Source organism: Medicago truncatula, chromosome 2 (assembly GCF_003473485.1).
Source record: "Medicago truncatula cultivar Jemalong A17 chromosome 2, MtrunA17r5.0-ANR, whole genome shotgun sequence".
Lineage (NCBI taxonomy): Eukaryota > Viridiplantae > Streptophyta > Magnoliopsida > Fabales > Fabaceae > Medicago > Medicago truncatula.
Genome location: NC_053043.1, coordinates 43,464,798 through 43,477,068, shown reverse-complemented (window position 1 = coordinate 43,477,068; position 12,271 = coordinate 43,464,798). Strand labels below are relative to the sequence as shown.

At 36.3% G+C, this 12,271-nt stretch overlaps 2 protein-coding genes across 2 annotated transcripts; both read left to right on the top strand.

Moving 5' to 3' along the window:
* Positions 1-6,453: 6,453 nt before the first annotated feature.
* On the top strand, positions 6,454-7,879 carry LOC112419452 (acidic proline-rich protein PRP33-like). Its single transcript, XM_024777150.1, has 4 exons — positions 6,454-6,794; positions 6,993-7,421; positions 7,508-7,618; positions 7,732-7,879. The coding sequence occupies exons 1-4, from the start codon at positions 6,454-6,456 to the stop codon at positions 7,877-7,879; spliced, it is 1,029 nt and encodes a 342-aa protein (XP_024632918.1).
* A 2,758-nt stretch (positions 7,880-10,637) lies between these two features.
* Positions 10,638-11,207, top strand: LOC11414727 (uncharacterized). The gene has a single exon (XM_003596962.3). It carries the CDS (start codon positions 10,638-10,640, stop codon positions 11,205-11,207), a length of 570 nt encoding a protein of 189 aa, XP_003597010.1.
* Positions 11,208-12,271: the final 1,064 nt, after the last annotated feature.

Below are 12,271 nucleotides of genomic sequence, written 5' to 3'. Positions count from 1 at the left end.
GGAAGGTGCGAAATAAACCACCTATACAAAAGAGATATGCAGCAAAGAATATACCCACGGCCCTTGAGAGTCCTGTCATGAATGGCGTGGTAGGTATCCGCTAGCAAAGTAGGAACCGGGTTCTTGGAATGAAAGATCTCGATAGCATTCATGTCCACGAAGTTGTCGAGGTTCGGAAAGAGAAGGAGCCCGTAGATAAGCAAAGCGAGAATAGCCTCGAGTGTATCCTGACGAGTAGTACTGAGATTAGCATGATCAAGAAGATACTTCGAAGTGAACCCCCGGATGTGAGACTTGGTAATAAGATGGTTGGAGACGTCGGAAGTCTTGAGGTAGAGATCCTTAGCAATAACCAGAGGAGTAAGAGAAGTCCCGGGACCGGTGAAAGGCGTCTTCTCGGCTATAGGTAAACCCACTAGATTGGAGTAAGCCTCGAGAGTAGGAACCAACTGGAAGTCCGGGAAGGTGAAGCAACGGAAGCTTGGATCATAAAATTGCACTAGAGTGTGCACTAGCTTCTCGTCCACATCGGTTCGGAGCAAAGTAAGCAATCCCCCATACCGGAGTCGGAACCCTGTTTGACTCTTGACCTTGAGTGCCAACTCTCTCAAACTAACCAAATCCACTTCTTTGAACTTGTAGCACTTAGTCTTCTTCATACCTGTGATTATTTACAAAAATTTCCATTTGTTTAAACCCTTCGATGAATGCATGAAAAATGTTTATGCATGAATGCATGTATGCATGATTGTGTTGTTTAGTTACAAAGAACAAGGTGGGTTGAGATTCAAAGTAACAAGGCCACGGATGGACACGGCGTCCGGTGAACTAAGGCTTTGGATAGTAGCAACCAAGGTTCTAACACAGTTTCCAAACTGCAACCTCTCTCCCATATATCATGGTAGTACAGGACGACACCCGTTCCATGATTATTTGTGAGAAGGTCTAGTTTGAGTGTAGTATCGCGTGACGACTAAAGTTTGAGACAACACTCAATTTAGCCACCGCACTACGTCCTAAAAAGGCTAGGATGGGTTTGGTAACTACGGTTCATAGCTTCGTCGAACAATTGAAAGTGAAGTGCCTAAGCATGACAACACACGCCGACAATATCACCTTCAAAATGCCTCAGCTATGTGAGATTGATCGCATAATCCAATACACGAGGCAACCCCCGGATCGAATTGTCGATTATATCTCTACCTAAACATAAGTTCACTCAGCCCGGGTATAGGACTTTTGATATTCTCACCCCACACGTCAAATGAAAGTAAACAAGTATTCACATATGTAAGTAATAAAACAAAGCGTAAATATAAACTGAGGAAAACTAGGCGTGACCCGCTAAAAAAAAGTCCCCAGTGAAGTCGCCATTTCTGTTATCATGGTTTTTGGGTGCCAAGCCATTAATTGGACTTGAACCTTTCGACCGTTGATATCTCTTTTTTCTTGGGAAGGGTAAAAGGAGAAAAACCCTTAAAAAGTTCTAGATTCGGGGGTCGTTTTCACTACGGGAAGGTGTTAGGCACCCGGAGCGATTATGGTATTCCATAAGAACCGTTCTCCTAAGTTTATTTCTACGCTTTAGTTTTATTGCTTATTTGTAAAAAAGAAGGTATGATTAGTGAAGAATGGGGGTGAGAAGAAGTAGAATTTGATTTTATTTCGGCTTGGAGGGGTTAAAGTCCCTTGCCTACGTACCGTTTTACGGGATCAAAACCGATCGTAGTTCATTCTCAAAAAATAGTTTTTGTTTTTGTTGGTTGATTTTAAGTTTGAAAAGAGATTTTGAAGAATAGAGATGAGAGGCCTCAAGGGCATGAGATTTGGAAAAAAGTGAGGTGGAGTTAGCTTTTTCAAAATGAAGTCCAAGTATAGTTAAGTTTTATTAGAAATTTTACTTAAGAAAAATAAAGGGAAATGAGGAGTTTTGACTCCCATTTTATTTTTTGCAAAAAGGTTTTCAAGTGAGGTTATTTGCATATTTTGGAAAAAAGTTGGATTTTTTCTAAGTGTTTAAACCTAAGCGTTCATCTAACCATGCAATCCTAGGCATACATCTAGGGTGAGTGTGTGCGTGCCGGTGCGTCATAGTGTTCATAGTCCATATTACAAAAATTACCTAAATACATTCTATGGCCCCTTTGCCAAGCTACAAACCAATGATAACAAATTACATCACCAAATGAAATAAAACTTGCAAAAATAAATGCTAAGCTAAAGAAAGTGGAGGAGATAGTGGTGAAATGGAGAAATGCTCATGAAATGAATGGAATAAAAGAAGTGAGATGATTAGTAAAATAAAGCATAGAATAAAAGAAGTGCACAAAAAAATATTAAGAGGAAAGACATAAAAGAGACTAATAAAGTGACAAAATGTGCATGAAAGTGGCCATAAAACTCTAGCATGTGTATGACCTATGATCCCTTCATTATGGCAAATTTTTAGAAGTCTTGCTTTGTGCCATAAGGTGAGAATTAATAGGACATATTCAAGCTAAAACTCATGGCACATTTTTAAGACATTTTGCACCTTATTTATTATTAAAACATATACTAATTGCAAGGCAAGAAGAAAAATAAGATTCATATTCACAAGCAGCAAGCCACACATAGGATCAGCAACAAATTTATCATAAAATTGCATTCCAAAAGTTCAAATCACATGTCAACAATTCATGAGGGATATGCTACTAAAAAATGCACAAGTTTATGTCTAAACACACTTATTAAACAAGAAATATCACATGCCCTTTTTTATCATTTTAAAACCATTGAGAAATAGAACAAGGACATGAAAAAACATCAAGAAACATGTGATAATTTTTGGAGATTTTTTTTAGAGAAAAATTAAGCATGCAGGGGTTCAAACAGCAAAGAAAAATGGTGCCAATAGCAAGAAAAACAAAAAAAAAACGTAGAAAAGCAAAAGAAGAGGCCCAGGCCCAAAGCCAAGGGATCCGGATGCACAGGAACCACACGATTGATCCAGGATTCTGAAACCCTAGATCAAACGGCCAGGAATCAAAGGGGAATGGACCGGACTGGACCGGTCCGGTTCGCTGGCTTATAAAAGTGAAGGAGCACCGGTTTAAATCATTTTTTACACTCCTTTCTCTCTCTAACTCAGAGCTCTTCTCTCATCTCTCACCTCTCTCTAACCCCGCCGCCGGCGAGGATGAAGCTACGGCGGAGACCTTGAAGGTCCGCCGGAAACTTCATCTTCTCCGGCGAGACTTATGAACTTCCGGTGACCTAAATTTCCAGATTTCAAAGATTCTTACTTCTTTTGATTCGTCCTTTAACCCTAAACACGAATCCAGCAATTATTTTTCCAAATACAGCTTGAAACGACGTAGATCTTGAAAAAACTTTATACGGTTTTGAAATGATTTTTGATTTTTGAACAAAAACGTTTAGATCTTTAAAGATCTACATCGTTTCGTCGTTTGATTACTTTTCTGGTACTCGTTCTTGCTTTCAAAACTTTGATCCTCACGGATCTAGGTTTTGGTGTTTACGGTTATAGTTTTCTTTGAATTCTGGAAATTTTTGATATGCTTGCTCGCGTGATTTTACAGGTTTGACTGTGATTAACACTTTTTGAGAGAGGAAATGAGTTTTACCTGAAGTTTTGGTTGAAACTTTTAATGGAGGAAAATCTTTGGAAAAACTTGAATGTTCTTGATGATTTTTGATTCTTCTGCTTGCTTTTTGGACCGAAAATAAATCGGTTTACCGGTTCTGTTTCTTCATCTTCTCCGATTCTTTCTCTACTTCTCTCTGTGATTACGTGCTTGAGCTTGCTTCAATGCTTCTTAGATTCTGTGTAAAAAAGAGATCCCTATGATCAGTGCTTGAGCTTGCTTCAATGTGAGCTCGCACTTTGAATTGTAGGAGAATTCTTCAATCCAGTGATGAAGATTCACACGAATCTCTGAGGATTGATGTGAAAATCAATGGATTTGTGTATGAATTTTTGGTTCTGGAAATTTTTTTTAGGGTTCTTGTGTTCTTGATGAACTTGATGATTTTGATCTGTAACTGAAAGGAGAGAGATTGTGGTTTCTGTTTGTGATGTGGCGTGTAATTATTGCTTCTGATTCTGACTCAATGTATTTATAGCTGACATGTGTACACTTGAGCCAATGGAATTGTGACATCTGGACTTGTATCAAAGTGGCACGGCCTTGGTCCTAGAATGAACTTTGGACTTTTCTGCAAAAACAAAAACTTTAAGGACTAAACTGCAAATAACCCAAAAAGGACTGAAATGTAAAAAAAAAGAAAGTTCTGGACTGATACGCAATTTTGGACCTCTTTGGGGACCAAAATGTAAAATAAAAAATAAAATTGGAATAAAATTGGTAACCTGACAAAACGTAAAGTGAAACTAAAATAAAATTGACAAAACGGACTAAAACGAACCAATGGCCTAAATGAGGTACTTCAAAGTAACCTCTCTATGCCAAAATTTTGTGTGAAATGACCAAAATGCCCCTAGGGCCTAAACAGATTCAAATTGACTTGACACTGACTCAGATGCAAGTTTGAAATGAATTTAACAAGGTTTACTGATGAAATGTAAAAAAACAATCTGAAAAGACTCAGAGACAGTCACAAGGATGAAAATGGGTCCCACTGCAGGAAATGACCAAAGTACCCTTCTGTATGACTTTTTTGCAAATTTTAAAATAAACTGTGGAAAAAGCAAAGTAATGATTCAGAGACACTTTTGAATGACTTACAAGACAAGTAAAGACATTTCGAAAGGTTTTATGCAAGAAAAACATAGGTAAAATTGTGGTTGAAAACACTGCGTAGCAGAGACAATTTGAACTGTGCAGTTGAAAATTTGATAATTGACAAAGTTTGAAATGAAATTGGGCCCAGTATTTTTAAGTCCAAAAACAGGGTATAACAGACTAAAAGGAGTATATTTTGGGACCTCTCATATTGGAAAGATAACTTGCTCAGACATAATCTTGATGTAATGCACATTGAGAAGAATGTCTTTGACAACATATTTAACACAGTGATGGATGTCAAAGGCAAAACAAAAGACAATGAGAAGGCTAGAAAAGACTTACAAATATATTGCAAAAGAAAGGATTTGGAGTTGAAACCTCAACCGAATGGGAAGTTGTTGAAACCGAAAGCCAACTACAGCCTATCTGCCCAAGAAGCGAAATTTGTGTGTCAATGGTTGAAGGATTTGAGAATGCCCGATGGATATTCTTCTAACATAGGCAGGTGTGCCGATGTCAACACGGGAAGGTTGCATGGGATGAAAAGTCATGACTCTCACATTTTCATGGAGAACTTTATCCCAATTGCATTTAGTTCATTGCCCAAACATGTGCTAGATCCACTTATTGAGATTAGTCAATTTTTTAAAAATTTGTGCGCTTCAACCTTGAGAGTTGATGAACTTGAGAAAATGGAGAAGAATATGCCAATCATTATCTGTCAGTTGGAGCAAATTTTTCCACCAGGTTTCTTTGACTCTATGGAACATCTTCATGTGCATCTTGCATATGAAGCTATACTTGGCGGACCTGTTCAATATAAGTGGATGTACCCTTTTGAAAGATTCATGGGTGACTCAAAACGAGCAGTTAAAAATCTGGCCAAAGTGGAAGGATCAATTGTTGCTATTTACACCGCCAAGGAAACCACATACTTTATCGGCCATTATTTTGTTGATCGTCTACTTACTCCATCAAATACAAGAAATGAAGTTGAGGTTAACGATTTTCGGGATCCGTCAACCTTATTTGTATTCAATCTTCATGGTCGACACGCGGGCAAGGTGCTTCAATATTGGATGGTAGATCAGAAAGAGATGCGGTCTGCTCGTGTTCATGTTTTGATTAATTGTGCGGAAGTTAAACCATACCTTGAGTAAGTAAATCTATTCCTACCCTTTTTTACTAGTCCATATAACAATAAGTTTTAACTCATCTAACAACTTCGTATTGAATTTATTGTTTTTTAGGGAATTTATTGCTTTTTATGCGGAGTTTGGTGAAAGATCGACAGTTGGTTCGATACATGAATATTTTCCAGCTTGGTTTGAAACAAAGAGTGTATAATGCCGAACCAACTGATGAAGTCATCCGTTTACAGTATTTATCTCAGGGTCCTTTACAATGTGCCAATGAATTTCACACCTACTTCGTGAATGGATATAAATTTCATACCCACTCTTGGACGGAAGGCAAATAGACTATTAATAGTGGTGATTATGTAAAAGGAGTTACAAATGGAGGTGAAGATGATTTCTATGGCGTGATCAAACACATTTATGAGCTTTCATATAATGACAATAAAGTGGTGTTATTTTATTGTGACTGGTTTGATCCCTCGTCTAGATGGACTAAAATTAATAAATTATGCAACACTGTTGACATTCGAGTCGACAAAAAATATAAAGAATATGACCCGTTTATCATGGCACACAATGTTAGGCAAGTGTACTATGTTCCTTATCCCCCAACTCTACCACGCAAACGAGGTTGGTCTGTTGCAATCAAAACAAAACCGAGGGGCTGCATCGAGACTGAAGAACCAAACGAAGAAGTTGCTTACCAAGCCGATGATATGACACATGTAAATGAGATAATTGAAGTAGATCAAGTTACAAGTTGGCATGACTCTCAGGTTGATCCTTCTATTTTGGAGATGCGTGATGAAGTTGAAGATGAGAATGAAGACGTTGTTGATGATAATAATGAAGGGGACCAGCAAGACAATCAAGTTGATGATGGTGATGTCGATGAATATAACTATGCGTATGATAATAACACTTGAAGTATATTGTTATCCACCCTTGTAATGATTGAATTTGAATTTATTGTAATCTTGAATACATTTGAGTTTGAATGAAGATATCGCTTGTTTTAATATTTTTTTTTTTGATGATGTATATATATATTGTCTTAATACATTTGAGTTTGAATAAAGATATCGCTTTTTTTGTTATTTAACAGATTCACAATGCCTCCGAAAGAAAAAGAGAAAGGCAAGAGCAAGGATGGCAGGAGGCGGTTCAAAACACACATTGCGGATCCAGCCACACTTGCCACATTGACTCCCTTTCCCAGACCACCCTCTTCTTCTAGCCAGGGATCGACTGGGTCATCCCAAGCTAGTGCTGTTGCACCCGCTAGATGGTCTAGTGTTGTTGCACCTGCTGGTTTTATCCTCCCTACAGGTTACCAGTTGCCTCCTCCACCAACATTTCCTCATGGGCAGACCGACTTTATGATCCCTCAACATCAACAACCCCCACCACCCCAACATCAACAACCCCCGCCCCAACCCCAACCCCAACAGGGTGCTGATGATGATGATGAGGAGATGGCAGATTATCCGCAAGATGATCAAGAGCGTTACATCATTGTGCCTAGCGGAAACTCGTAAGTCTTTATGTATTTTTGTTCAATATGTATATTGTTATAAATTTATGTAATGTTTAACTATATGAGTTTTCATTGTTTTGTAGTTTCATGCCCTGCAAGCCAGCTGCCAGTGCCATTAGAGACATCATCCAGGGGAGGTTTCATGGATTTTGGAAGACTTATGGTGATGTCCCAGATGATGAAAAGAATGCATGGTTTGGTCTTTTTCAGGTTACATTAATACTTATCATAATATATTTTAACTTATCTGCACATATGTTATAATTTACTAATTTCCTAAAATATGTTAACAAATATGCAGATGAAGTGTACCTGGAACCCCAGGTACTATGATCAGATCAGGAGGAACTTTCACATTAGAGCTTCTGCCTGCCTCTCCGACATGTTGCGACATGTCCGACTTCGTCACGAGGCTGCTGGAAAGAGGCCCTACTGGATCGGGGAGCCACTTATGAGGCAGTTGGTGGACTATTGGGGGAGTCCAGAGTTTAAGACGAAATCAGAGAAGGAAAAGAAGAACAGAGCATCAGAGAAAGGGGGATGCATCCACACGGGAGGCTGCATAAGCACAGCAGAGCATGCCCGTCGACTGGTAATTAAATATAATAACTCTGTTAATTAATTTTATAGAATGTATGTTTTTAAATATTTTGTGGTTAAATATAGTTTAATGTTTTACTAACTACTTAATAATTGTGTTTCTTGTCAATTAGGCAAAGAAGCTGGGTAGGGAGCCATACATAAATGAGCTCCACAAGAAGACCCACACATATCGATCAGGCCAGTATGTTGATGATCGCTCCAAGATATGTCAGGTAATTGTTACATAAGTGTATTTTAATTAATTTTCTGTTAATGGTTATTTGTCTTTAACTATTTTATTCTTATTTATTTTAGGAGGAGTATGATCGTCAACTATCGGAGGCGCTCTCCAGGTGCATGGACGAAAGTTGCTGGTGAGAAGAAAAAGGGGCGATTGTACGGTGCAGGAAACTTAGCTGGAAACTACCGCAAGGGTGTTGCTACCACTCTAAAGTTGACCCTTAATGCTGGGGAGGGCTCTTCTCGGCAACCTGAGCTCACTCCCAAAATGCGGGATATGATCACTAGGTTGACTCAAGAACAGCTTGTTTCCCATATGCAAACCCAACAGGACCTGATCCATGAGGTGGTTAGGAAGCAACAAGAATTCCTAGACTCTCAGTTGGACACATTTAGGCAAGAGCAAGGCTGGAATAGGAATGAGCAAGGTGTTGGGCAGCAGAGTGGAAGCCGACAAAATGTGAGGGCTCCTCCAGTGTGTGATGATGATGCGGACGACCCCTATGAAGTGTATGGTGAGGGCGAAGATGATGATGATGATGACGGGCTCGAGATGGATGATTGATGCTTATGATGCTTGTTGTGTGTTTTCTTTACTTTTATGTTATGGTTTGTATGACTTTGGGAGGTTTTCCATGCTTCACGGCACAATATTTATTTTCCTGCACGGTTTGTAATATTATTAAGTACACTTTCTATTTCATGCCTATTAATTAGACTTATTAGTGTTTGTGTGATTAAACTTTATTTATATGCATTTAATTGTGTTTTAAAAATATTTTTAATTTTTTTTAAATATATATTTTTTAATTAAATTGATTTTTTAACCATCTAATTGTATTACAAAAACAATTTTTTTTTAAAAAATTGATTTTTAAATTAATTTAAATATATTTTATTAATTAATAAAAAATTCGTTTTGATAAATATAATATTTTAAAAAAAAAAATAAGGACGTTTGCCAGGGGTTAAACCCCTCGCATGTCCCTGGTTTTTTGCTGTTCAGAGTTGTTTTCCGTCAGTCACTTCAGTCAGAGTCGTAGTCAGAGGTCAGTCGTAGTCAGAGGTGCAGGAAAGCTGCAGACGAAAGTGAGGGAACATGCCAGGGGTTCTGCCAGGGGTAAAGCCTGGCGATATACCAGGGGTGTAGCCCCTGGCAAAGTGTTTGCGATGACTGCTTTTGCGAGGCCATCTGCCCCTGACTTTTTCCCTCACAAATGTCGCGTTTCCCAGGGATTATGTCCTTTTGACAGGGATTTTGCCCCTGGCAAAAGGTAATGTTTCTTGTAGTGAACGTAGTTTGAACATGTAGAGAGAAGACATGCATATTTTGTAGTAAGGAAAGTAGATCAAGTGGAGGATAGTTATTTCAATAGAGACATATGAAGACCTAAAAAACTATAAGAGAAACTATTAAACAAAACTAGGAGATTAATGAGTTAGACTAAAGTATGATTTATGATAAAAAAAAATTATGTCGTAATTTAATCAATGTAGCCGACCCACTTAATGTGATAAGGTTTTGTTGTTGTTGGGGTCTCATACCTCATTGCCCGGTTCTATCGAACTTTGACTGAGTTTAATGTCTTCAAGACCTACATACTAATCAATAAACTCGAAAAAGAATCGGCTGACACTCATTCGACTAAAATAGCACTCGCCTAACCTTCTATCGCTTGGAAAAGAACTCACCTAACATCTAATCACTTGTATACCGATTTTGGCTAGCATGAAAATTTTATATCAAAATCAAATTCTTTAAAAATTCATGTATAAACATAGATTTTTTAAAATCCATGAGTATTAATAAAGTATTACTTTAGTTAAAAAAAAAAATTAGATTGAAGACACGAAGAAAATACATAGATGATATCCTTGATTTTGTCATTGCATTTTGAGTTAATTATGCTTAATTTTGTATGGGCAAGTGCAAATTAACTACGACTCTATAATAAGCTTGGTCTAAAATTCTAGTCTCACATAAGAAAACAACGTGACTAGGAGAAGAAAAGATCCTACTAAATGTGATCTATCATGATATCGACAGAAATTAGTCTTCAATGTACCTTTCACCTAACATAGTTAGATTTTTTTTTACTACAAGACAAATCAGGTGTCAAAACAAAAGAATCCTGTAAATTAATGATGCCTATAATCCATAGTCAAACTCAAATTAGGAGTCAATTTTAAGTGCCATTGTTTTGGCCTAACATTTGTTTCGATTTATCAAATTTCATTATATATTAAGATAAATTTTCCATCCAAAAAGTACAAGTTCTATCTAACACTACTCAGCAATTTAATTTCACACATAAAAATCAAAGTTTTCTTCATTGATTTTTCCCAAAATTTTCTTTTAATTCCCTCCATATAACCCTAAAAATCAAAACCATGGCTAAAAGAGGCCTAAAAATTTGTTTGATCGTGTCTACATTGTTCTTGATCATTATCTCAATTGTGACACTAACTTTGATTTTAACCATCTTTAAGCCCAAGGATCCTACTATTCGTGCCAACTTTGCTCAATTCAATTTCCTTTCAGCCAATATAACCATGAATATGACTTTAGGCATGGTTATAACAATAGTCAACCCAAACTATGCAGGCTTCAAATATCAAAATTCCATAAGTTATATCAATTATCATGATACTATTGTAGGCAATGTTCCAATAGAGTCACAACTTGTTCCAGCACGTAGTGAAATTAATGTGACCACTTCAGCAGATTTAATGGTGGGAAAATTGTTACAAAATCCACAATTTTGGAAAGATATGGTACATAATAGGATGATAATTAATTTTACATCAACAACTGAATTGCCTGGGAAAGCAATTCTTTTGAAATATATCAAATTGAAGGCTATAACATATTGCTCGTGTGACATCTCTGTTAATATAACTTCCAATGGTGCTGATAGCAATTGCAAATCTAGAATCAAGTTATTTTACTTTGGAAGCTAGTTTTTTTTTTTTTTTTTTTTTTGCAGACATATTGTGATACAAATGTAATTTTATGTTATAATTTCCTCAATTCTGTCTTTAAGCATCTCTAATGTATTTTGTTTTGATATAGATTGATGAACACCTCTATGTATTAAGTGAGCTTTATGATGTTGTTTTATTTATTTATCTATTAGCATTTTTTTTTTGTTACATTTATCTATAAGCACTTTGATTACTCTAATATGTTTTTTTTTGTTGCCAAGAGTGATAGCTCTAATTTGTTACTTTGTTGACTAGTGAGCACTTCAATTGTGCTACTTTGTAATACTTTACTCTAGAGTTTAACATGATCTAGAGTTTGATGTATCATCAATCACCTTATTATATAGTTAATTGTTTGTTTTATTTATATCTATATTACTTGATGTCTTTATTTATTGTTTTAATATCCGCAATTTTGCTCTCTATCAATTTTAATATCCAATATTTAACAAATTTGATGATGAAGCAATTAAGTGATGATATGACAAATACACATGGATGTGACATGCTACAAAGTGTTTGCGTGGGCAAAACGTGTGGAATTTTTGTGACAACAAAACTGCTATATTTAGAAAGAGAAATACTATTTCTCACAAAATAGACGCACATGATTCACAAACGCTCCTTCAGTTCATTTTTAAGTGTCGTATTAGAATAGTAACATTAAATTTATCTTTTTACACATTTTATTTCTATTATACCCTCGTGTTAATGAAACAATAAATTCCTATTTTTTTGCAAACATTTTCTCTCTATTCAATAAATTTAATAGGTTATCTTTCTTTTATAACGAGCTTTCTTTTATAACAAGCAATTGTTAGTTTCTCTTTTTCTTCAACAAATTCTTATATTTATAATACACTTTATCTCTCGTCCATAACGCACAATTATCAATAGTCTAAATATTGTAAACATATTTTTTAATAATTGTAAAACAAATTAAAAATCATCTCAACTTCACACTAATCAAAAGCTAAGAAAAATTTAACTTTTCTCCAATACTAGATTCACACTCTCTGACATAGATTAGAATGTTGAAG